This window comes from Scomber scombrus, chromosome 21 (assembly GCF_963691925.1).
Source record: "Scomber scombrus chromosome 21, fScoSco1.1, whole genome shotgun sequence".
In the NCBI taxonomy this organism is placed as follows: domain Eukaryota; kingdom Metazoa; phylum Chordata; class Actinopteri; order Scombriformes; family Scombridae; genus Scomber; species Scomber scombrus.
In genome coordinates this window covers 20,661,830-20,689,671 of record NC_084990.1, presented here as the reverse complement: position 1 = coordinate 20,689,671, position 27,842 = coordinate 20,661,830, and the positions used below count along the sequence as shown (strand labels likewise).

Below are 27,842 nucleotides of genomic sequence, written 5' to 3'. Positions count from 1 at the left end.
GATTAAACACTTGTTTAGGTTTTAAACCATCTGGTGTTACTATATTATGAATTTCATCAAGACCTGCAGACACATGATCTCCAGCAAAGATGAAATGTGATCACCAAAGATGGGAGATACACAGGAGCAGATTTCCCAAAGAAGTTTCAAATGTCAGTAAGTAAGTGTGGAATCAGAGAAAACCTGCCTCAAGATCTTGATGATGTAACTACAAAACATTTTTATGAAAAAAACATTTAATTCTTTAACAAACACAAAATTATGAACAAAAAGACATTTTCCCCATTTATTTATTTCTTTGTTCTCTGCATACATTATTATATTCTCTGTATACAATCAAATACAGCATTCTTTATACTTTGGTCCCATTAAAGCTGTAAAACGTCATTGTTACTGAGAGCAATGATACAACTTTTTTTTGGCAAAGAGCTGAAGTGACAACAAAATATACAACAGAGCTTATTTAGGCAATAACAGCTTTTTGGGTGATACTGCGAGTTGAACTCAAATGAATTATAAAGATAAACTTAGAAAAACACTTAAAATTGTTCAACACAACGACAGATATTCCTGCCATAGTTTTTTGGCGAACACATAAAATGTCTTATCAAAGTAGAAGCACTTTTAATGGATAAACTTATTCTTGGCAGACAGTATCTGTTCCTCTATTGTCAGGATTTTTGGAAAACTTCACCTTAACTATTGAGGTAAAGAGTGAAAGCTGATGTTGCTAACAAAACTTCCTGAGTAAAAAAAACAAAAAACGGAGCTCAGTGTCTGAACGTCTTAACATGAAAAACAAACACCGACACTGACGCTGCGGAGCGACATCTGAGGCACTTTCAGAATGTTCCATCTGATAAAAGTCAACTGCGGCCAAGAATCCACACGCTGATTGTTACATTAAGAGAATTAAAACAAACATCCAGGAACTGTGTGTGTCTTTGCTGGCCTTTGAGTTCAAAAAAGGCACTTCAAATATTGTGCAATGCGTTGCAGTGTCGCCTGCACTTTTACAAAGCAGCATTAAAGTCTATAAAGTCTGTCTGTCAGTCTTTGGTCACTACTGAGGAGAGCAGCTTTGGCTTTGTGCAATAGTGAGCTTGGTGATATGTAGAGCTTCCCGGCTCTAGACGTTGGTCCATGTGTTGCCCTTTGACCTCCAGGGGCGCTGAAGCACGCTGCAGTTCAACTACAGTATTGATAAACTCTCTGGCTGGTGGCGGTTGGAACCTCCGCCCACCTCTCTTTTGTGTTCAGAGGTGGAGAAGCTGTGTACTCCCCCTCCTCTGGAAAGAACCATCAGGGTGTCCCCCGACATGCCCCCGAACTCAAATGCAAAAGTCCCGTAGAAGAGCATGATGAGCGAGCAGTAGACCCACTCAAAGATGGCGGAGGCGTGCTGCAGGCTGTAGCTCTCCTGGCAAAAGAAAACTCCACCTGGTGATCGGAGGTTAAGGAGAAGAACGGCAGCAACACATAAAACCCAAAATCTTCTGTGAAAGGATGTTAAACTGTTGGTTCACCAGCAGGGGGCAATATAACACATCATAATTTATCTACCTAACCTCTCAATCCACTGGCAACCTAATTTATATATCATAAATTAAAACATTATAGGTCAATTTGAACACTTGTACTTCTTCCTTTTTCTTTCATATGAACTTAATATGAATTATTGTGAATGTGAATTCATACAAATTATAAATATACAATACTCTGCAAAGGTTTTAGGCACTTTAGATGTTTAGATTATTATCCATCATGCAGCACCATCTGGGAGGCGTCTAATTGGTCCCAATTTATTCTACAGCATGACAACGAGTCCAAACATACAGCCAGAGTCATAAAGAAATATCTTCACTAACAAGGAGTCCTGCAACAGATGGTTTGGTAATCGTGTGCAACTTTTCCAAACAAGCAAGGTAACAGCCGGTAGTTAGTTTAGCGAGCTAAGCTACTAGCAACAAAACAGCAAGAAAGCCGTAGATATTTAAGACACTCATGGATGGACGTTCGGATGTTTGAGTTGGACAGGGTGATTGGATCTCGATATGGATGCTGGAAACATTAATAGCAGGTGTAAATGTAATCAGGTTAAATCATATCTAGATACAATCTGACAAGGAGATGGTATACTTTTTGCCAACACTACAGCTCCTATAGCTGCTGCCTGAGCATTTACATTTGCTTCATGTTGGAAGGATACTGAGCACCAGGGCGATAAGAGCCAGCAGGGCCATCCCCACACGGAGGTGGCCTATCCGGTACTCCTCCTGAGTCTTGGCCAGTCTGTAGGTCAGAGCCGACTGCAGACACACAAACAGCATGCTGGAGGGGAAAGCAACTCCAGCTCCGACGTAGTGGAGGACTTTGGCAAAATCCACCTAAGAAACAGACAAATACACACACAAAACATTTAATTTCTACCGTCCGTCAATCTAGAAAAATATTGAGTGAAGGTTGATACATCAGAGAGGTAGAATACAGAGTGATATATGTTGGAAAGTAAGCAGAAATGTACATTTTTGTGTTTTTGCTCTGTAGTTGCTGTATTTGCTTAAACATTTTTGAGATTTGGCGGTCAACATTTAGATCTTACTATTTTACGATCACCTAAACTTTGTCTGCTTGGAGATATTTTATAGCACATATACTAACATTACAAACAGTCTTTCATACATGTGAGCATCATTGTACATCATCAGTTGCTCTGGTTTCTTACTTTTGTTACTCTGTCTGCACAATTTCTTGCATTTTTAGTTACTTTTCTATCTTATTTTTCCTCTTTTTAAAAGACCTGTGAGACAAATATTAAAGAATATGAGAAGGAAGGAAGAAATTGCAACAAGGTACAATTGAAACAGACATAGTGAATAAATGACGACATACATAAAGTCTGTGACTTGAAGATCCCTTCCAGACATATTTTCCAAATAATATGCTTTGAATAATAATCTGTGTCTGATTTGGGTTTTCCACAAATAATTTCAGCTTCTCTTCTTCTCTCTTTTTAATGAAGTCATCTTGTTGTGTCCCCTACTTCTGAAATGGTTTAATGGCACTGACTGGAGAATTAGCGCCACCTGGTGTTTACCCTTAATCTTTACAGCAGTGAAAGGAAACATTTTCTGTCTTGTTCTTTCTGAAAATTTTGCCAAAATTTGTAGATTTGAGTTTTCAAGTTTTGTCTTGTTTTCTCACATGTGCTGTGCCCAAATATTGAATGCTTTCTCCTCCTCTTTAGCAGAACATTAATGTGTTTTAATACTCTAAAACATGCACAAAAACCTAAAAACCAAGTCCAACCCTCAAACCTGTAAATAATTTCTATTACGATGGGATCCAACAAACAATCTGCCACATGTGAGCATAATTTTTTGTGGGAACTTCTTGTGGATCTGAAGGCACGATAAAAAAAACCCACACACACACCACGGTCATCTAGACCTTAAACTCACACTCTGAGTAATCACCTTTTTAATATCTGACAAAGAATGACACAGGACAGGACAATCTGCACCGCTAAAATACAAAATATGAGAGAGAGTGAGCGTGAGAGAGAAAGAAAAAATATGGAAGAAAAAAACTGTAATGACACCAATTTACAAAAGCAACAAGAACATCTCCATTATCACTTCTCACTATGAGAGAAATGACGCATGTGTCAACTTGAACTGATAAGCAGAGAGATGAGCTGTTATTGTAATGAATGCAGTAACAGAGGAAGCTCATCTTCCCTACATTTATAAATATAAAAACCTTCTGTGTTTGTACATGTATTTTCAAATGCAGCAGCTGGTATGATGATGACACATCCTGCACATGGATTTTAAAGTGAATGGCAGAGGTGCATTGTGGGAGACATCACAGCTGTTTAAAGAGGCGTAATTACAAGGAAGAGACACAAAGACGAAGACAAAGTACACCCCGCTCGATTTATGGGTGTGCTGCTTCTACAATAAACACCCAAAAGTTCATCGTTCATGTCTTCTGGGAAGAAAATCAAGAGTATTTTACAGAGCGTTGGCTACATGTGTTTCAGAGCAGATATTATATGCTGACTCCACCTTCCCAACAATTACAACCTCATGCTGTGCAACTAAATTTTATTCAAACCCATATAACATCCCACAGTTTCAAAAGATACCAAATATATTTGGGAAATGCAAAATGACACATACGTATAAAAGTGGGAACTAGAGCTGAAACAAACAGATTGACAGAACAGTCGATCCACAGTAAAATAGCTGGCAACAATTTTTGATTAACTATGAATTGCTTATAAATCAATTATCAAGCAAAAATCACAAACTTCCTCTGGTTCCAGCTTATTCAATATGAGAATGTGTGGCTTTTCCCCGTTATCTATATCACTGTAAATTAAATACCATTGAGTTTTTGGACTGCTTGTTGGTGTCTAACTACATCACTATTGGCTCTGGAAAGATGTGATGTTCATTGACAAGGTTTAAGAGGATTTATCATGCACATTTCAAAGTCTACATTTATATTCTGGGGCTCTACTGGAATATCTTTGCATGATTTACAGTTTAAAATGTATCTTATACTGGCTCTTTATGCAGCCCCTCAGTTCAGCCTCTGTCTGAAACAAGCCGTTTTAGCTCATCCCTCTTTAAGACCCCCTTCCTGATGAGCCCACCTTGTTCTGATGAAGCTAAGCAGATTTCACTTCTTTTTTCTCATTTTTCATCAAACTATACATTTCTCAAATTAGTCTGTACATGTTCGAGCCTGAGCAGGTGCTAATGATCTGACATCATCACATGGAGGAAGTAGAAGTAGCTTTGCAAATGGAGCGGGAGCATTCAGAACAGATTTTTGACTTTCAGGCAGCATTTTTACATATGTTGACCTCAAGTTTTGGACCTTAGACCATGTTTAAAAGAGACATCCAACATTATAGCAATATATAAATGACAGAAAACCTCAGTGAGCATGATATGTCCCCTTTAAAGTGACTTAAAAGAGAAATAAAAAAGAAGAACTGCATGTTAAGAAACTACTAAATCAGGCCTTAATGGATTCTTACTGAAAACATACTTGATATGTCATAACACTACAATATATCCCCTTTCTGCAGCCTCTCTTTCACCGTTTCATTCATGATTTCCTGAAACTTTCATTCAAAGTCAAAACTGAATCTCCAAATTGTAAACAGTGGCCCTCGTGTGTGTCTGTGTGTGTGTGTGTGTGTGTGTGCACGGCTGTTTATCGCACTATCGCAGATGTGGCGTTTTCCAGTCCATCACACACACAACTCAACTCAAGGACTCCTGCTATGTTTACTGTGAAGCAAACAGTGAGGTTCATTATATAAGATTAAGCGCAGACAGGGAGGAGAGAGTCCTGCAGCCAATCAGAGAGAAGAGGAGGGTCGGCCACTAGCCACTAGCGGTGAATTACATGATGGACCCCTAAAAGACTGAACTGTGTCCTGCAATGTATGTGAAGGGGCCCAGACGTGTACAGACACACCAGGAAGAATCTGAGACGGCAGCATCACACACACACACACACACACACACACGCACACACACTGTACAAAAGTGACCTTTGAAACACACACAAATGCTTGAGTATACTTGCTTAGATCCTAAAACATTGATGGTTGATACATCACACACAAACACACTCCCATCTATCAAATATCACTAGAAACATGCACATGTCACATCATTCATAATGTTTACAGCTGTGGGCAAAACATCAGGGCATCTCTAACAAGAAGCTCAACAGATTTTTTGAAAGCCCCCCTGGTCCACCTGCACAGGTGTCTTTTCTTATTTCGCCTGACTGAAATCTGCCTGGCAAAATATACTTGGTGTGGCCAAGAGCATGGGGGACAGGAAATAGTGTGGGTGGGGTTGTAAACATAAACTCAGGGCGTTAGCGTGGCTAACGTGCTAAAAACAAAAGTCATAAAAAGGTGTGAATTATAAAGTGTTTAAAGGATGAGTTCACAATGTTTCAAGTCTGTCTTAAAAAAGCAGCCAGGAGCCAAAATGAACACGGAAACCTGTTTTTCTTGCTGTAATCATTCTTCTTGTTCATACTGATGATGCCCATACAATGTAAGTGATGGGGGGGCAAAATACTCCATCTGTGCAAACATTTATTTAAAAGCACCTTTTTGGTTGACATGGAGCAACTTTTTATACACGGTTTGATAATTTAATCTATATCAATGCATTCTATTTCATGTTTTGTGCTGTCAAATACATATAGTGAAGTAAAAGGTGAAATATTTGCCTCTGAAATGTAGTGGAAGTAAGAAAGTAAGTAAGACTAAAGTAAAGTGCATGTGCCTTGGAAATGAACCATCACTGCACATGCCTGAACACATAAGTGTCACTGCAAATCTCAGTTGATGAACACATGCATGCTGAGCTACATTCCTGGCTAAAATCCACAGTTAGCACATGTTCGGCCGCAGGTTTAGCAAAGACACAACCTGGGGCGATGAAAACTCTCAACACTGGAAGTGAAGAAGTATAATGCACAGTATGTGTGTGTGTGTGTGTGTGTGTGTGTGTGTGTGTGTGTATGTGTGTGTGTGTGTGTGTGTGTGTGTGTGTGTGTGTGTGTGTGTGTGTGTGTATATATATATGTTCCTGTGCTTCTGAATCTCTGCAGTAAATCTCTGTTAGTCTGTCTTTATTTCAACAGCTATTTACAACCGGTAGGGTAATTACAGCTATGACAAATCAGCACAAGAGGGCATGTCCATAAATTGAACTTCTCTTGACTGCAGCAAGGACAGGAACAGAGACATAACAATCAGCCTAAATATCTATACTTAATCCTGGAGCTCTACTAGAGTAGCTTTGCTTGATTCACAGTTCAAAAAACTCCTTTTTTTATCTTTTCTTATATTGGCCCTCTATGCAGCCCCTCAGTTCAGCCTCTGTCTCTAACAGTCAGTTTTAGCTCCTGCCTCCTTAAGGTCCCCCTCCTGATAAGCCAACTCTCTTCTGATTGGTCAGCTTTCTGCAGAGGGGCAGCCACAGAGTCGCGTTAAGTTACTGCCGATGCAAACCCGACATTTACTGCTTTACTTCAGGAGATGAAACATGTTCCTCACCAAATCAGTGGAGCTTCGTTAGCGGTGCTAAAAACCGTCGACACAATAAAATATGGAGAAATTTGGAGCTCTTTCCTTAGCAGTGTAGTAAGAAGTAAAACTAGGGAAGAGTAGGACCATCAGAAACAGCCACAGTGAGATGTTTTACGGAGAGCTGCAGATCTGCAAGCTGCACTTTAAATCATACTACCACAGAGAGGCTGTTTCCAGACAGAACAAACAGAACATCAAAAGAAATTTGCCTGGAAGGTCTACAAAGTGCTGAAAGACTGCAGGGGAGAGGCACATCAGAGAGGCTGAGCAGCCACGACACAGTGGAGTGTTATTCAACCAGCAGAGGAATCACATACATGTGTTTTTAGGATGTAATCCAATGGATTACTCCAATTTACTGATAGAAAAGCTTCCTGATTTTGTAAAGAGGACAAAAGCTTTGACTTTGACGCCTTTGCACACAGACGCCGTAGGCTAGACCACAACTGATGTTCACCTCCTCAAATATGCAGCTACAAGTCAGGGCTACGGTATCTGCAGAATACCACACGGAGAGCATGAGAACTGAACAGCTTGTGCTTCTTTTTTTTTTCTCCTACAAGTTATTGTTGCCAGTGGATACAGATTGTTGATAGTTAGGACAAGACCAAACAATTTGAAGAATTGGCTCAATTATCTTCTAATTTTCTGAGATTCACAACCACACACATACACGCCTGTATTTGTGACAGGTGCATCGAAGGTAGAAGCACAACTTGGATAAAAATGAAGAAAAACTAATAAATATTTGAGTAGTAAGCGAGATAGTGTGTAGGTGTTTTTTTCATTTTTATTCAAGTAACACACATCTAGAAATGTTTAATAACAAAATAATATGCTCAGTAGTTTCATGGCTAGATTTCCTCTAGTGTAACAAAAATTGATGTGACGGAGAAAAGATGTCTTGGACAGATAGAGTGACTCACCAACATGGCCAACCAGCTATATAGAAGTTTCCATTTTGAGTAAAGAAAGATATAAATAATTAAAATCCCCTTTTTTAATTATTTATATCTTTCTTTACTCAAAATAGAAACTTCTTAAATACATCCTGACATGTTCAGGCCTGAATATGATTGAAAATATACAAGTCGACAACGCAACCCCAACCAGTGAAACACCTATATCAACAACCTCAGCAACCAAAGTTAGAGGACAGACATCTGTTTGTGGGCATGTGCGACAGCATGGAAGAAGCAAGTGCAAACAAAACACTCAGAGCAGGCTAAAGGAAACATTTTTTCCCCCACATACATTCACTTTAAGTTTTGGTCTTTGAACCATGTTTAACATCCGACATCACCACAGTATATAAATGACAGAAAATCTCCTTTAAAACAATGCAGATGGTGCAAAATTCCAATTGCATTGGCAAAAACTAATTCCCCTTTCTTTTTTTTTATTCCGTAGTGATGAAATATGAATAAATCACTGTTTTTGGCTGCAGTATTTCCACTGGGTATAGCAGTAGGTGTGATGGTAAGTGATGCAGAGAGTAGCAACCAACACTAAAGATGATTAAGTGCAAATCTCTGACCTGCAGCAGAGAGCTTGTCCGTGTGTTCATTCAAGAGAGGCAGGATGGTCTCAGCTCCCTTGTGGCTCTACTCTAATGTGACCTCCATATTGTTTATATCACATGGAGACCTCCTGCTTTCAGTTGCCATGGCACTGACCCATAAATCATGTGAAGTCTTATCTAACCAGCAAGCTTACAACACTTTACGAAGTCTGTCAGAAAAGGGCGTTAAATAAGTGATGATTTTCAAATTCTATTTTATTCTTGACAGTAATAAGTGCAAAATTGGATAAGCATTTAATAGATGTTATACTGTTCACCATAACTGTATAAAGGCCATAATTTACACTCCTACAATAAGAATATTCTCCCTAACTAATGTAGATACTGTGCAGAAAAGATCAAACATCCAACTCAAGTTCAAACACTTTAATTGTGATTCACAATAGCCGGAGGTGGTGAAAATCACCAACAGTGAGATAGCAATCCCCCTCTGTGAATGTCTGGATATTATGTAAGAAATTATGTAACTAACAATTTAGAAAATGTGGCCCTTTTTGGAAGGAGATCTATTAATTATTAGTTTGATTGTTTTTATTAAATTGTTTTTTTTTTAGCTGTTAAACAAAGATTGATTGTTTGCTCCAACTTTAAAAGATGTAATTAAAGTAAAATAAAGATTTATTCTTATACACCAAGCCAAGTTTTCTTTGGAACATTTCAGCATTTCATAACAAATCTTTTCATACCCTAACCCTTTTTGTTACTATACTTCCACCACAGCTCAACAGGGAAACACAAAGAGGGAATTTGATGCTTAAAAGACTGTAAATGTGTCAGATATCCACTAGATATGACTAACTCAGACTGCTGAAGCCTCATATAAGCTTCACATCTACTTTTAAATGACTGTGTGGACACACTGTGGATTTTGGGCCCCAACACTTCCCTTGAAAGCACATTTGAAGGAGATCTTTTAACAGCCAGTGTGAACAGGAGGAATTTCACTGTTCACGTGGAAACCTGACCACTGCTTTAAGTCCTATAATGTGACTAACTGTGATTACCTGGAAGTTTCCGACCATGATGAGGCCGGCGGCACAGATCCACGCGGTGGAGAGGCCGGCTGTGTTGAGAATACAGTTCTGGTGCTTCTCGATCACATGAGCGTAACGCAGCAGGCCGATCATCATCACTGGAACAACAAATGTATAGAGACAGAAGAGAGAAAAATTAGAAGAGAGAGGATGACACATTATACAGTTCAGTAACCATGTTGGCACTTCTTCTCTTCCAGGAACTGTGTCCGTACTACAAACTGCATCTAAAATAGTTGTTTTCCTTCTTTCTGCTTAACAGAAGACAAGAACCAAACAAGATCCTTTGCATCCATTTAGATTTAAAAGTTATATTTTATATTGCTGCCCACCTTTCATCATCTTTGTTTATTCTCAAAGGAGAAGCACCTGTTACAGTGTTGATTGCAGAGTACACAAGTGTCATTTCTACTTTCCACCTCACTTTTCAAAATCCTCATTCTGTCCAGTTTAGAGGCTATAATACAGAAACAACTGCAGATTAAACAACCACCTCATCTGTTTCCTGTCACTCACAATTAGAAGCTACAAGCAGCAGCAAGCTCTTAATGGGCATTTTTCCCCCTGAGTTTCACCTCTCAGGCTGCCTACACATTCATCTGAAATCTATGGAGATTTTGTACCGCTTGAAAGATAGATTTACATCTTCAAGTTAACGACACACATAAATTAAAGCAGTTAACAAATAAAGAAAAAATGTAAAAAATTATTTATTGTTAAACCTAATATTTAGGGGTTTTGGCCACTTGTGGGCAGCAGAAATAAATTGAAAATACAAACAGTTTTATAATGTTGCATTTTTTGTGTGCAAACTAATGAAATAAAACAAATGGATTTAATGAAATGTAACAAATGTATGGGCTGCAACCAACTCATTATCTAAATCTTATCTAAACCTAAAATGTTTTGTCCAACTGGAACAAGATAAATTTAGCTTTTTTATTTTTTTGACATAAAGCGATAACTTAATGATCAAAATAGTCTGCAATTCATTTACTGTGGATCGACTAATCGATTAATTAACTAATCATTGAACAAATTTCCTGAAAATGGAAACCCACTAACAACACTAATGACACAAACCTACTTCAAAGCACTAAAGCAGAGAGAGCTTAACTCTTAAACTCATAAAGCAGCATCAAAAGGAGCGATGTAAAGACGATGCTGATGCTGCAAATCTTTGTGTGAGCAGACTCCTGACGTCTGTTTACCAAAACGTTCCATCAAAGCCTCACAGCAGTTTCACGCCGCTCCACCGCTCTCCCAGCACATCTGGCGCTCACTAGGCCACAGACTGCAGAGAGCGACTGTTTTGATGTTCATATTGGGAGACCAGCAGCAAGCACAGTGGTCAGTTTTTGATGACTGAGTGTACGCAGCGATAAGACTCCTTGTTTTGGGTTGTGGGTTATCTGTCCGGCTCACTTGCTGCGACACAGCGAGGGGATGTACTTTCTGATCCGGCAGGCTCCAACAATTACCATTCTTCTCATCTCCACTCACACCACACCTCTGAGTTAAATAAACTGCCCCGCAAACATAAACGGAGTATTGTTTATGAGAGTGGAATTTTAAAAAAAAAAGAGAGGGGAAAGCTTTTGATGTTGGAGAAATTTTCAGAGTGTGTGCATGAACTTTCATTTGAGGTGAAGCAATTAGTCCATCAACAGAAAATTAATCAGCAAATGTTTTGACAATTGATTAATCGTCATTTTTAATTGAAAAAATAAAAAAAAAAGTCAAGATTTTCTGCTTTTCTTTGCCACATATGATGGTAAACTGAATATTTTTGGACAAAACAAGACACCAAGGTTAGCCTCTGAAAAACTGTGATGAGTATTTTTCACTAATTTCTCCCATTTTATGAAAGAAGTTTATTGCAGCTCCAAATTTAACTTGGTCATTTATTGCTTGACACCTGACCTTTGACCCTATGTGACACGACCATAGCACACAGGTTTTGTTTACACTGCTGCATCATTCAAAAATGTGGATATTTTGCTGATTGCTGCCTGGACAATTTAAATATAAACTGCTTTCAAACAAAGATAACATTTAAAAATATTCCTGTTTTCACTGTAATGTAAGTGTTAAACTTGTGAAGCCTTAAAAAAAAAGTGGCAGGACACAAGAAAAAACATTGAGCAGCGACAGGTTAATGGGCTTGTTAAACGTTCCTGAATTCCAGCATGTTCTCAGAAAAAGAACCAGGTGTGCTCTGGTGAGAGGTCAGATAGACGGTAAACAGCCTGAACGTTTAAGGAGAGTCGGAACACTGACGTCAACATTTTCAGTTTGTAATCTGCAAACGTGATACTCCAACATGCAAACTGAGCACAGACTGTCATTTTTTCTTTTTTTAATATTTGTGTTTTATGAGCTAGTTTTAATGATGAGTGATTTTAGCTTCCCTCATGGTGTACTGATGGAAGTCTACCATGAGCTGTGTGTCGTGCTGAGATAAGCCTACGTGATCCGCAGCACTTCACACCACATTCATCCACAAAAGCCCCCCCCCCCACACATCTCCTCTGAAAAACTACATCAAAAAGTCAAACAGCACTGTTCAAACAAACACATCTGTGTGACAAATTACAAAACACTGACTCTATAAAACTATTATCTAATAACCACTTCAACGCCACCCTTTTCTATTCTAATGCTTTTTAGAATTTTGTTTAGACAAATTAAACAAAGCACAAAACATCACAGTACCCTCTGTTCTGTACTCTACAATGTAAACTGATATTTTAAAAACTTAATTTGTGCTTCTCTCAAGATTTGAAAAAGAATTTAAAAAAAAACAAGCCTCGTCCACAGCAGAGGCACAATTTATTTTTCTTTGAATTTGTGCTCACAATGTCTTATTGTCAGAGTATTATTATTTATATAATTTCACGCCACATTCTGACGGGGTTTACAGATGTGGGTCGTAGCAACAGTGTAAGAATTTGATGCTAAATTTTGTATAATGTTACGGTCGGTTTATTCTATAATATGTGAAAATCGTAAGTGTTTGTGGTTTTCCTTAAAAACTACAATTGAGGGCAGAGTGAAAAGTCAGGGAAGCGACAGATGCAGTTTCATTCAAATACGAGGATAACAGCACACATTGTCAGACAGTCTCTCGCTTTTTGACGACCAAAGATTTCACCCTTTTATTCCCAATATTATGACCTTTGTCTGGGACAGCTTAAAATCTCACTGTTAAAAGGTTTAAAAGGGGAAAAACTACCCATGAGGGAAAATGATGTAGAGCGTAAGAATGAAAAGCATCAAAATCCTACAAAGCAGCTACAGAATACATACAGATTGTAAATAATCACATTATAATATTATTTTTCTAACCTCGTATCCCTGTCCCGCTCTTATAAATACTTTCATCTTTAACTCAAGCCCTGTTAGGAATGCAGCCTGGATTTATATTATTGTAAATTCAGAGATGCACAAAATTAACTTTGGATGCAAAACCAGAAAAATCCCGCTAACTGTTTTCTACTTTGGAAGTAATTACATGGTTCTGCACGCTGTTAAACTTGCACTTGTTGGTGTGAAATCCCTGCAAACCTCCAGGAATTAGTGAACACACAATGCCAAGTTACACCACTAAATAGATATGAGCCCATTTAACGATCTCAGTGGACCAAAACTTACTACGGTAAATTCCCAGAATCCAGACCAACTTTGGGAAGCAAACACAGAGAAAAAAAAAATCTATAGGCACACAAAGAAAATCTATATATGTCAATGAACCCTGAGTCAACTGTCCACAATTGATGGTTTAAAGTAGTATTTTGAAAAGCAAAAGAGCTGCCCTGATGGTTCATGGGTGAACGCTTGTGGGTCATGTGAGGCATAAAAATGCACTATTCATGGCATAGAGTAAATTTTCCCCTCAGAGCGAGAGAGAGAAACAGAGGGGGGGGGGGGGGGGGGGGGGGGGTGGTGAGGCAGGACCTGGCAGTGCATACTGGGGGAACAGAGTCTTGGCTGGAGTCACTGCAGCTGAAAAAACAAGCCCGAAGTCTTGAGAGGAGAGAACCCGGTTCAACCGAGAGCAGCAAGATGTTTAAATGTGTGAAGGTAAAAAAAAAAAAGTTTTTCTGTTTAGATGCAACTACTTTTTTAAGGATTATTCAGCCCTTCTGTAATGTTACTTCACTCCCCAGGTGAAACTATTTTAGTATTTATGGAAGACTCCACAATGACTCTTCCCAACTGCCCCGTACTGATACTTACCCATAAAGGATCCGGTGCTGCATATGAGGCTGAAAAAGCAGCTTTCAGGTGGCAGGGTTCCACATTTACTGTAGTGGAAACAGACAAGACAGGAGAGGAGAGGAGAGGTGGTTAGTATGTGCTGGCCTGTACACTCAGTAGGCTAAAGTGCAACGTTCAATCAAGTTCTTGTGAGTTTAAAGTTCAAATGACATCCGTGACCACCCGTGCTAGTTGTTACATATCCTCTCTCATTGTTTGTACTGTGCGGAGGACTAAACTGCTGTAATCTCAGGCAGGAATTCCTCCAAAATAGTAACAAGGAGTAGAAAGGCCATATATGTGACTTTTTTGTGACTCTGTGGCATCAAAACCAGGCCAGCGATTTTTTTCTTGGAACGTGGTTTTAGCTGGAGAAACGATTGTCTATAATTGGAAAAGAACGGTCTCGCTGGGAGGTCGAGGAAAGGAAGACGCTGACATCTTTATCTTTAGATCATTAGCACCATAAAAAGGAGTCGTAATCTACAGTACAACGCTATTTTCCCATGTCTTTAGGAGCAAGATAAAACTCCTTATTCATCATTCTGGGTTTCATTGTATGCGGATGGAAGGTGGTGGTGGGTTGGGGGGGGGGGGGGGGGGGGTTCCTTATGTTTACATTTTGCGACTCAGTGTGTCAACATTTCAAAGAGCGGTGAAGGATCCACTGCACACAACAAAAGCCTCTTCTTCCTGTCTAGGTGAAGAGGTTTCCTTCCCCGCTGACTGCGAGCCTCACAGCCGGGCAAGTGTGGGCTTATCTCACATGTCAGCGAAACATGCTCTCCACTGCAAGATGCTTGCCAACTATCAGAGCAGTTTAACAACTCAAAACACAAGAAATAAGATTCTGAATACCTTTTTTTTTTCTCATGACTGTAAAAACTGTCTGCTGTTTAAGACTTGAGGATGAATTAGTGCACATTTTGTGAATTAATCTCACTAGCAGTATTAGCATCAGTACAAACTGTCCAAAAAACCACAATGTGCATTTAAATATTCTTGTTTTTCTATTTGTCGTTTTGGTCTTCAAACAAAAGACACACAAGAATTTTTAGAAAAGACTTAAAAATAAATACGACTATTTATTGCTAAGAAAACTAAACCAGACATAGCAGAGCGCACAAGAAGAAACCACAGACCGCAGCGAACAAACAGCTCTCTTCACATCACTGGATATCCACGGTCACATCATGCATATATCAGTCAGTTTTATAATGAAGTTTACCGCCGTGGTTTTCGAGCAGCTTCACCGTTGGCAGCGACTCAGTGTCAACAATACACCATTGTTTGGTTCATTGAAGATCACATGCAGGAACCAAACCAGGCCACTTACTCAAATACTACAGTGGGATACTAGAGTGGAAAATCCAACCACACACTGACCTGATGAGCGGTACGTTGTCCAGGGTGCAGCAGAGTACGGGACCCCTCTGGAGTGGAAGCTGCTCTGCGCATGACTCATTATAAAGCCTGAAAACACACAAACACAGTTACACAATTTAACAGACTGTCCATGTACTTTTCCAATAACAGGAAATAATCATAATTTTCTTTCCTGTTGCAACACGACAATGCCTCCATGCACAAAGCCATTATCTGTGCCAAACCATTAAGAAATGTTTTTCACAGTTGGGTGTGTATGAGCTCTGACCTCAACCCTATCCAACACCTTTGGGATGAACTGGAACACCCATCATCTGTTGATCACAACTTAGTGTTCACAATGAAAACAGCCCCCTGCATTTAAAAAAGTGCACAGATCTTAGCTGGGTAAGGTTTTTAGGCACTGGTGAGATGATGAAATAAAAGATAAACAGAAAACAGTGCAACAGGGTTGACCTTTTATGAAAGATTAGCTTGTTTGTGTGAGTGTGTGTTTTTTGCAAAGGCCTTAGTCATAGGCCTTGTAATTCCCCTGCTACATCAAATGAAGTAGTTTGTTTAGTATCCTGGTTATGATTGGGTTTTTGGAATAAACACTTGTAGAGTAAACAAAGTGTAGTTAACACTTTATCCTGCTTTCAGAAAACTGGATAAGGCCTTATGTCAGTTTTGAGAAACGTGGATATACTACCTGGAATACTCAAATAGAAAACAGGACACTGTTGCATTTAAACACCTTATCCAGGTTTCTGAACACTCATTGTTGGTACAAAAACATGGCGGCTGAGATTTGGATAAATCTAGACACAGCTGCATTCAAATGATCAAATAGGATTAAGAATAACTAGGTGTGTCATGTTCCCTTTTAAACACTATATATGCCAAATAGGATTCAAGTAGTGCTAATGTTGGTTTGAAAGCGACCTACAATGTTCTTGTGACTGATTGGGAGTAAATCCCTGCAGCCAGTTTTCCAAGAAGAGCGAAGGCTGTTTAAGCAGCAAATTAATGTTCATGGTTTTAGGAGATAGATGTTCAACACATGAGTTTAATGTTCAGGTGTCCACATATTTCTAATGTGTACTTTACGTCAATCTAAAGACGGATATTGTATGTACAGCACTGATAAAGAACTGAAGAGATTTTTACAAAAGGCTGAAAAAAGTTAGATTTTCAAATTCAAAATTGGATACATTAAAAGGACCAGCGTGTAATGTGATTTAGTGACATCTAGCGGTGAGTTTGCAGATTGCGACCAACTGATTACCCCTCCCCCTCCTCATCCAAGCATATAGGAGAACATACGGTAGCCACGAAACTTGCAAAAGGCCCTGTCGTGGCTACTGTAGAAACATGGCAGTGCAAGATGGTTTAAAGTTTTTATTCAAAAATCACCATTTTAGGTTAAAATTGTACTTTTACCCACTAACAGCCAGCTCAATGATGCATAATGAATTACTCATATGCAGGGCGACTAAACCAAGCAAACAGCTGAGTTAAAACTGTTAATGGTTGAGTATCAGCTCTCACACTTGGAGCATCATAGCTCCTGCTCTACGCAAAACACAGTAGAATATTAACCCAAAATATTTGTAGGTGAGAGGACTCCTAGATAAAAGTTAAATGCTCGGCTGCATGTGTCGTTTTCATTACAAACCTTCACATTTTGTCACTGCTGCCATCATCAGAAAGGAAAACTCTGAGTGGCAGTCCTTTAAGGTGAATTTAAACTTCTTCAGATATCTACAGACAACTACAGTGGTGTCGGTTTATTTCATGTTACACTGTCTATAATAAATCTCGGTCACAATCTGTGTCAGACTCTATGATGTGATATCATTTTGAGGCTGTCAGATTATGTGATGAACGATGTTGGTACGTGTACAGGCGCATCCACATTATTTTGCAGACTTGCATGGAAATAAAGCATCAGTTGAACTAATTACACTACATTTTATTTTATATAGGTATCCTTGTTGTGTTTTTTTATGGAATGCATACTGGACTGCATTTATAAAGCGTCTTTCTAATCTTAATGAACTAATTTTATGCTACTTTATATCACCTACTTTCACACACACATTCAAACATGACAGAAGCTGCCATGCAAGGTGCCAACCTGCTCATCAGGAGGGACACTGCACTTCTTATCCAAAGCTCCCCACAGTGTTTCTATGCTCATTCACACACACTCAGGAGTAATTTGGAGTTCAGTATATTGCCCTAAAGACACTTTGACATGTGGACTGGAAGAGCCGGGGATTGAATCACTGATTTTATGATTAGTGGACAACCTGCTTGACCTACTGAGTCACAGCTGCTTCATGGTAAACACTGTTATTTATAGAAAACATATTGTAAATCTTTGCTTTTATGTAAAGCATTTTGTGTTGCATCTTCATTTACAGTTTATTAAGATTATCATCAACAGTCTCCACAGTGTGTCCAACAGGTTAACTGAGGTAGTGCAGGTGTTTTGTCTCTGCAGAAGGTTTTATCTTGCTATAAGATAAACTGTTATTCATACATTTTAGCCAGTCTTTGTGTTTTTGTGTATCAGCTGGGAAGTTACTATTATTAAATGAAACAAGCAGATGATGTTTAAGTTTCACATACCACAGAAATCAGTTGATGTCAAAGATTAATCGAGCCGCAGCCCTGACACGAGTTTGGCTTCGACTTTGTTTGCAGCAATCTGTTTGCATTCCTCGTCTTGGCTGAAACTTCGATGTCACTCCCTCTTAAAAACACACAATCACTCCTTTTTTACATCTTCTTCCCTCAAGCCAACATTTGCCCCTCACAGCTCTTTATTTTCTTTATGTCCACTCCCCTTCCTCCTCTTTCCGTCCCGTGCCTCACTGTGTTTGAATTGAGACTTGACAGACTTGGCAGGAAGTGGGGAGCGGGATCTTGTTGATGTAGGTTGAGAAAAGAATCCTGGTGCAAAGTAAGCCTACCGTCAATGACCTTTTTCCTGAATCGGTGTTAGATAAACACACCAGCATCAGCATGTTTTTACTTCTGTACTTTTCACAGTTTTCACTGAGGGCACATGTGTGGCAACGAGTTATTTTCATAATAAGTGAGTTATTTTCAACTCCAACACACACACACACCGTGGCGTCAATTTGCACCACCTTGGGCAAATTCAAGCCTTTCCATCGACTTTATGTGTAATCGCACAGCCTTGAATATTTGCTTCTCATTCTTCCTGAACTGTATGTGATTCTGTACCTGTATTTGTATGTGTGTGTGTGAGTACGTGTGTGTGTGTGTGTGTGTGTGTGTGTGTGTGTGTGTGTGTGTGTGTGTGTGTGTGTGTGTGTGTGTGTGTGTGTGTGTCTGTGTGTGTGTGTCTGTGTCTGTGTCTGTGTGTACATGTACATGTGTGTCTGTGTACGTGTGTGTGTGTGTGTGTGTACTGTACCAGTTATTCACAGGGCAGACGTGCTGGTTGTACAGGGCCATCGCATATCTGAAAAGTAAAAGGACAGAAGACACTTTGATCACAGAACTGAACAGGACAGATATTTATTTACTACACAATCATTCATACAATATCTACACTTGTATTTGAAAGTACAGTGAGATAAATGCCAGCTCAGGATGTAAAGTACAACATATTTTTCCCACTAACACACGTCACATGAATTATTCCCACTGTTGCTTTTACAGACTTTCTTCCTCATACGTGTACACAGAGCCTGCTGGCTGTATTTTAACCTGCACTGTGATGCCAACTAAACAATAACCACCTGAGATAATTCATTATACACTTCATTACACTATGAATCAGATTATAGGCCTCTGTGGAGTGTCTTGTCCAGAAGACAGACAGAGCAGCAGGCTTTTCTTTGATTTGTCTGTCAGCTGAAGGCAGATGGTCACAGTCTGCTATCAGAGGCTTGAATATATCAGGAGAGACTGTTTCAGAGCAGCTAAAAAGACAAACTGTACCAGAGATAAGATACACGCAGGAATCAACAGAACAGAGGTTAACTGAGGAACGTAGGAAAACTTAGAATTAGACGTAGAGTATTGATTGCTGATAAGATGGGGACAGTCAGGTCCTAAGAAGTGATTTTCCTGTACTTGAATCAACGAAAAGTTTTGTTTGAACTCACTAACTGCAGCAGAGGGGATCACATCATGTTGGTTTTAACTACTTACTGATCATTCCTGTAAAGTGTGACATAGAGCTGCAAAGATTAGTCAATTACTATTAAATTAATTGCAAACTATTGTGATACTCAATAGCTTTGAGACCATTTTTAAGAAAAATCTAAATTCACGCACATTTTCTATTGCACATATTCCATCAGGTTTTAGTGTTTGTGTCAGTTTAGTGGATTCATCATCAGATTAAAAGTTTCTTCTGTCATTTCCAAAGATACCAAAAGCATCAGAGTCAACAACCAAATGAACAAGGATGAAAGAGATGCTTAAAAGGATCCTCTTTTTCCATTTGATTTAATGATGCCGTGACGAAATTAATACTCAGGGTTTGAATATTTTACTTTGTTGAAGTGTCATAAAGCTTCACTGAGATGCTCAAAAAGTCAGATGCAGAACATACAGTGCAGCGTATGTGACTAAACTGTAAGAAGGACTTTATTCACAGCCATATCTCATAATTCTGTCCCATAAAAACTTCACAAGCTTGCCAGAGTCAGAGCTCATCCTACACTTGTGTTTCTGGGTCATTATGCATCATTTGAAAAGGCACAAGCAGGCAGGTGTCAACGTGTTTGAGAAACGACACGTCTGCAACAATGAGGTGGGGGGGAAGGTGGAGGTGGGGGTTACAGACTTGTCTCTGACAGTGAAACCTTTGGAGACCCGGTGTGAGAAATTCTTGCACCCACTTTACAGAGGCGTGAAAGGCTTCTTAAAACAGAGAGGAAACTGTGTCAATCCACTCACACCGAGGAGAGAAAGGAACAAAGGAGCTGTCGAGGAATCAACGTAAAGAGAGAAGTTGAGGTGAAAAGCTGCGTCAAGTGTCTTATTGGTGATACCTTATAACTGCCTGTGTTAGAGGAAGTACCCAGATTATTTACTTAAAGTCACTCTCCGCTCAAATATATCTTCTTGTGTCTACAGTTGGATGTTTGGGCCTCACTGTGCAGAATGATGTATGTGTGCAGAGTTTGACACTTGAAGGATGTTTTCACATTCATCTGCTAGAAGTGGAAAGTTTCTCTGAGCTCATTAAAACATCGGATTTTAAAAAGGGCAGACCTATGAGCGTCATTTGTGACATCACAACTAGTTTGGAAGTTAATCCTGGTCCAATATTCAACTTATACAAATGTGATGTGGCAACTTGAAGCCTCCAGTGCACAAACACTGAGATTGGACTTTACAGGGATTTAGTGATTTAGTGTCCAGCTGTTAAACTCCTCAAATTAAATATATTTGCATATTTATAGAAGGGAAAAGGAGTAGATGCCATTTTAACCATTTCAAAGTGGTAATTATACTTTTTTTGTAGGTTTTGTACGTGTTTAAGTATGTATGGGGATCTTTGGATAAAAGTAGCTATAAAACAAAGTAGAATATAAGTTTTAAATCCTGCAGATAAAAAGGACATTTGTTCTCTCCAGTGCTTTCTCACACTTCTTTTATCTAGTTACCAATGCATCCTTCCGTAAATATCAACCATGTTTAAAAATACTCTCGACTGGCAGTGAGTGGATCTGAAGACGTAAGATTTGAATCTTTGTATATCATTCATTATATGACTTTATTAAGACTGGCTGACAAATTCATAAACAGCTCAACAGTAGAAGCTGTTTTTAGATGCCAAAACACTGCACGAGTTTATATTATGAGTCAGGAATCACAGAGACAATCATTTCATCTTCTCTTTCCGCAGTAGAAATTATGTTCAAATCTAAGGATTGATCGGCCTCCGCGGTGACTGTCAGACACAGTTTCAACCTCTTTGGTGGACGACGCTGCAGGCTTCTTACTGTAACATTTGTTGTGTTCTTTCCTTCCAGCACTGAGGTCTGTCTGAACACAACCTAATCAATCAGCTACACTGATCTGATATCAGCACCTCTGTTCTCTCTGAGCTTCACAGGACAGTTTACTACAGTGCTCTCCTACTCAGAGCTCCTCCAGGTGAGTGAAGGCGATTCTCTTTATCTCCAGATGAAACGGAGAAATCCAAACACTCACCACAGACCACTCAAGAAGAATCAGGCAACTATATTGATGCCTCAGCTTGGACACAAATGTTCAGGTTCAATTGCAGCCTTTTTTTATTGTTATTCCATTAATCTAATCAAGGTTAAGATAGTAAATGATGTGTTAGAAATGACCGACAATGACTTTAAAAGTTGTTATAGCTTCTTGCCTCTGATATCTTCCTCTCATCATCTTTCTCTAGCATGAAAACAGAACTGAATGTACAAGTTTTTATGTGTTAACCTTAGATTTGGGACCTGAAATGGTCATAGATTCATTATCTGTCTACATCTTACACAAAATGTTCCTTCGATTCCTTCCTCTGTCATATCAAATCATGAAGACCGACAGAAAATAAGACGGGCATAAGACAAGCCTTTAAAAAGAACGAATATGCCCACATTTTTCTGTTACATTCTGTGTGTTTATGGACTATTTTAAGCCTGAACCCGCATATAAAACCACTAAGACTTCTCAAAATGTGGTCGAAAAGACAAACGCAACATTAAATAAAGACTTTTAAGTGTCTTTAAGTTGATACATTTACAGTAAGTTAAGTATATTTACTCAACTATGCCACTTTATACTTCTGCTTTACTGTCTCAAAAAAGAAATATTGTACTTTTTACTGCACTACGTTAATTTGACAGCTTTGTCTTACTGATTAAGATTTTACTTACAAAACCAGTGAGTTTATATAATGGAGGCAATATTTTTTTCAAATGAATGAACATTAATATATCACTCATGTTCAGGTTTAGGCAACAAAAGCACTTTGGTTCAAGTTAGTGAAAGATTGTGTTTCATTTAAATGTGAATAAACATGTTGTGCTGATGCCAACAACTTGATCTCTCCTGAAACTCAAAGTGCTGCAGTGTCTGAACATAAAACATACAAAATAATGCTGTAGTTTGTACTGGCAGATATTTCTCTGCAAGATTTGATGTTTTTGTTTAATATCATTTCACTCATATGTTCAGTATCAACGTTATTGCAACTCGCCAGATGCTATAATGGATATTTTCTCATTCTGTGAGAGAAAACATGACTCAGCCAGTGTTACGTTTCCAGCTAAATGTATTTGCTGATGAGTTTCAGTCACATAGGATTTCTAGGAGACGAGGTTGTTTTAGTCCCACCACCTGTTGACTCCTGCTGGTAGTGTGACAGATGCTGAATGGCTCAAACAAGAACAGCTCTGCTCGCTCATTTCCACCATAAAAGCAGCTCTTATTGCTCCTGTTGTCATGTGAAGAGCTATAGATGTGACTGCTGTGTGTGGGCAAGTGACAAGTGAAGTAAAAAAGAAGGGGAAAAAAAGAAAAAGAGGGGGAGGTGGGTATGCGGGGGGGGGCAGATGAAGGGACACATGAACCAGACAAGCCAGCAGGAATTTCAAGGATGGGTGCACTCCTACACGATTGTAGAATAAACAGAAAGCTATTACGCTTTCCTTCCAAAAAAGGAAACGCTTTCACATATGTGAACTTTGTGCAGTCGTTTTGAGGTCATCATGGTCAGTGCAGGGATTACACACGGCCTGACTAATGCATAGAAACTGGAATATTGAGCTGTAGGAATACATGAAGCTCCTGCAACACAGCACATGTTTATGTTTATTTACGTAACTCTGGAGGTACTTACACAACCCATATTCCAGTGATGGTGAAGACCGGCAGGCTGACAGGAAGGATCATCCACAGGGACATGATGACCACCTGGAGAGCTCCGCTACGAAGAACAACAAACATCAGTGAAGAGCTGCAGCAGGCCATAAAACCAGAATCACTTTCAGGAGGTTCATGTGGTCGAGTTTGTTGCAGAAACAAAAATTATAGTTTACTTAAAACTCACTTCAAAACATGCTGTTATTTTTACTTCTTATCTGCACAACTGCTCTATCAGCCTATTTGGCACAAGTTTTAGTAACTCTGCACATTTTCAAATACTTTAAGGCACTTCCACTTATCTGACCAGCATCAACAGTTATGCACTAATGGCTTCATCAGTTTTAATCATAGCTACTTGAAAAACTTTGGTTGTGTTTTCTTAGATTTAGTTTTCTCTTTACATAAATGTTGCTTAGTATCTTTTAGTTGGGTGGTTCTGCTGCAATGTGTGAATTTCCCTCTGGATAAATAATCTATCTATCTATCTATCTATCTATCTATCTATCTATCTATCTATCTATCTATCTATCTATCTATCTATCTATCTATCTATCTATCTATCTATCTATCTATCAATCAATAACTTGTGAAGCTTCTCTCTGATTTATATGATTGTAAATTGAATATCTTTTGGATTGGTGGTTCAAACAAATAAAGACATTTAAAGACGTCACATTTGGGATTTCTTACTATTTTCTAAAGTTTTTTTTTAAGTGAAATGATTGATTGAATCATCATTAAAATAATTATTAGCTGCAGCTCCAAACACACACACACACAACAAATATAATCTAAACAGTCTGTTACATGAAATCTGTATAAATGCAGCAGATACATGACAGGAGATAGGAGAGAGATAGGAGTGCTGCAGACACATTGTACATTTACCAGTATTGAACTGTTTGAGCATCACAGAACAAACACTAAATGTACGGTACTTCATTGCAGATTACCCTGCTGGGAGGGGGCCTCTGCTGCTGGGCCCCTTTTGACCTCCCCCTCCACCCCCTGCCGCTGCCATGTGCACTGTATTGTTTTAATGTATACTACCCCTGATTGGCTGTGCTGCTATTTGAATACACATTTAAGAATATGCAACATGTAGGCACAAAAGTGAAATAATGAAAAACTGGATTTTGACACAGGAAGATGACCCTGAGATTAAATAATAATGTTTGTTTCTACATTAAAGGCCTCAGTATCAGTCAGTGCACATTGTCAATATTCTCAAGTATATTTTTAATTCTTTGAACTTCTGCTTTTAAGCCAACATAGCTGAGAAGAAACACAAGAAGAAACACGAGAAGAAACAAGAAAGTAACAAGAAAAACTGTAAAATGTAATTTTTTAAAAAACCTCTAAATTTGCCGACAAGCATCATGTGATGTGATTGAAAGCTCCAGAACAGCTACAATTTGGTGAGATTATTTTTCCAAGGTCATGACTAAACTTTGAACATAAACCAGCAGACACACACTGTGAGACTGAAACTTTTGGGGCTCTGTGGTGGTTCGCTCTACTTTCCCTGTTGGTCATACAGCCCAGCTCTCCATTTATGTGTTAAGTAGATTAAAATGTGAAAATAGTGAAAACATTTCTTGATCAACTAACAAAAAAACTTATGTCATGTCCGAAAATTGTCCAATTTTGTCTGGCCAACAGTAAAAACAAAAATAAAAGTGAAATATGGAAGAAATGGTCATTATTTTTAGGAAGCAGCCACATGTTTGGCAGCTGTACTTTATAAATTACTCACAAACTTGTCATCAATAAATGTTCTGTCCAATCTTACATACTTTACATTACTCTGCAAGTTCAAACAACAACAAAGACAAACAGAAGACAGAAAAATCAATTAAACATATATATGCCTATACATGTTCCTGTTATATCCAGTGTTTAATCAAGTTTCTTTGAATAAACTTGAATATCCAGTATGTTTCTACACTATGTTAAGTCTGAACTCACACATCAAAGTATGACAACTCCTTAAAAAAGGTCTTAAAACTTGCTCAAAAAGACAAACTTTACATGAAACTATCAATAAATAATTAGCAAAATACACTTTTAAATGTCTCTGATTTCTTTATGTCCATTTTATGCCACTTCACTCCTCTCAAAAAGGAAATATTGTACTTTTTAGTTAATATGATGCATTGTTAAAGAGGGGACAATCCTGCTGCATAATGAGAACATTTACTTTTAATACTATAATTACACATTTCTGATAATACTTCCCAACTTTTACTTAAGTGCACATTAAACTATAGGATTTTTACATTGAATGGAGTATTTTACATTATGGCGTAGGATCTGAATACCTTTACCACCACTGTTTATCTCCTTCATTATTACTGGATGACTGAGTCTTTTTTCCCCCTTCTTTTAAAACCCTAAACACCTGTAGAAGCTGCTCGTTTTTACCTGCTAATGCGTCATCTGTGCGTAAACATGATTATAACTCCATCTGGGGAAATCTGCATGCAAAGGTTGAGTTTTAAAAAAAAGTTTGATCTTCTTACCTCTAGGAATGAAAAGCTTCAAGTTCAGCTCCTCCAAACTCGGGGAAAAGTTGGACAAAGTGAGCCCGGGCTGCTCTGCTTGAGCTCATCGTCAAAAAAAGAGACGGATAGGATGTGGATTTATTGCTCCAGGATCAGGAGAAATAAGCGAAGAGAGTGTAAGTGTGTGTGAGTGTGTGTTTTCCCCTGTTTTCCTTCATCACAGAATCCAACAAGTCCTCCTCCTCCTCCTCCTCCTTCAGCAGCCTGATTGTTGTGACCCGAGTTGGAGGAGCAGCTGGAGTCACTATAACTTTTAACTCCTCCCAGATTTACACACTGATGGGCTTTTTTCCTCCAGAAAAAAAGAAGGAAAAAAAGAGGGACAGGTTATTATTTCAGTGCACGTGCTTCTTGTTAAAGCCACATTTTCACTTTGAAAAAAATGGATAACTACTGATCTGTTTGCACGTGTGTGTGTGTGTGTGTGTGCGCGCGCGCGCGCGTGTGTGTGTGTGTGTGTGTGTGTGTGCGCGCGCGTGTGTGTGTATGCATGCGTGCGTGCGTGTGATCAGCTGTTCGTGCTGCTCCGACTGTTTTTTCGATCATTGCGATCATTTTGTTCTCCGTCTATTTCCTAGAAACACATTTCACAACCCAACACATCACTTAGTGGTGACTGCAGAGTGTAGTCCATGCTCTTGGATTTCATGTTTTGTTTTTGGGTATGTGTTGGGTTTTTCTCCCCTCTCAAAGAATTCAGTTTTCCCAGAAAGAGGATGCTGCCTTCAAGTGTTTACTTGTAAACTCGTCTTTCAGAGATGGAAGTCCTTAATGAGTTCTGTGTAATCTTTTTGGATGTAAATGTTTAGGAGTTTTTTCTTTGTTTGTTTTCTTTTCCCATCAGTTTGTTTGGGAACTTCACTTAAACCCAGGAATATGTTTGTTATGCAGCAGGAGTAAAAATTGGATATTTTCTTCAGTTAAAGTTTGAGGCCAACATGTTCAATGCCTCCAGGCTAATAATGCTTAAACGTGAGTGTGTGTAGACTGATGCCTCTTTGATAATTGTTATTTTTGTCACAGTTTTGTAAGTTTCAATGTTTGTTTTGATGTTTGCTTTTTACTTTTGAAACATTTTGTTGTCCTTTACACTTAAAGCACTAATGCAAAAAAAAGAGTGAAACAACTGTCACTGAAGCATCTTGCAGAGGTTGAAGGAATAAATGATTCAAAATCATAGTCACACATGCCAAATGCTCCTCAAAACATGGCCATATTTGTGTTTTACGTATTACTGTATAAATATGCAGCATATGCACAAATGGTGCAGTCAAAACACAAGTTAACTGGGTTACACTGAGGTTTTCCTAACTGGCTGCAGATGTGAAGATGCTCAATTTGGCCTTGTGATGAAGCGGTCGTCGTTTTTACACAGAACATTTCTGTTTTTGTGGTTGAAACTCTGATAAAAAAAACATTCAGGGGATTTCTTTGCTAAGCACAGACTGTTCTACTGTGAGGACGATTAAACATGAGAGGAGGACAATCAGAGGCATTTCTGTTGGTCTCTTTCTGCATTTTCATACACAGTGCTGGAAGCATTTAGATATTTCACTAAAGTAAAGTAAACTTTTAAGTGAAGTAAAATATGCCAAATATCAGGAAAATGTACTTAGGCATCACAAGACAGTACTGCAGAAAAGACTATTATAGAGTGTGTGTACAGTATATTATTGGTACACTGATGCCATGCCTTAACATACTTACAGTATTTTCAATGCTGTAGGTGTTTGAGGTGGAGCTAGTTTGAATTAAACATATAATGCAAGTTAGTGTTAACAAGTGAGTATGGCTGTCAAATAAAGACTATAAAAGGTGAAATATTTGCCTTTGGAAATAAAGTCAAATATGTAAATAATCAAGTAAACTGCAATTACCTCAAAAACTAACTTAATGTGCATAAATAATCATCTAATTCATTACAGTTTCTGACAAAAAAAAGCATGACTAACCTTAACAATAATCACGTTTGCAAAAGGGGGAAAAAATCAGAGTCATGAATGCTCATT

General features: G+C 38.6%; 1 protein-coding gene across 1 annotated transcript; it reads right to left on the bottom strand.

Moving 5' to 3' along the window:
- Positions 1-368: 368 nt before the first annotated feature.
- On the bottom strand, positions 369-26,017 carry LOC134003324 (transmembrane protein 150A-like). The gene is made up of 8 exons (XM_062442485.1): positions 25,792-26,017; positions 23,244-23,330; positions 18,831-18,878; positions 15,401-15,487; positions 13,994-14,061; positions 9,725-9,852; positions 2,210-2,387; positions 369-1,440 (listed from the first exon to the last, which is right to left on the bottom strand). The coding sequence occupies exons 2-8, from the start codon at positions 23,306-23,308 to the stop codon at positions 1,193-1,195; spliced, it is 822 nt and encodes a 273-aa protein (XP_062298469.1). The 5' UTR covers positions 23,309-23,330; positions 25,792-26,017; the 3' UTR covers positions 369-1,192.
- Between the last annotated feature and the right edge of the window lie 1,825 nt (positions 26,018-27,842).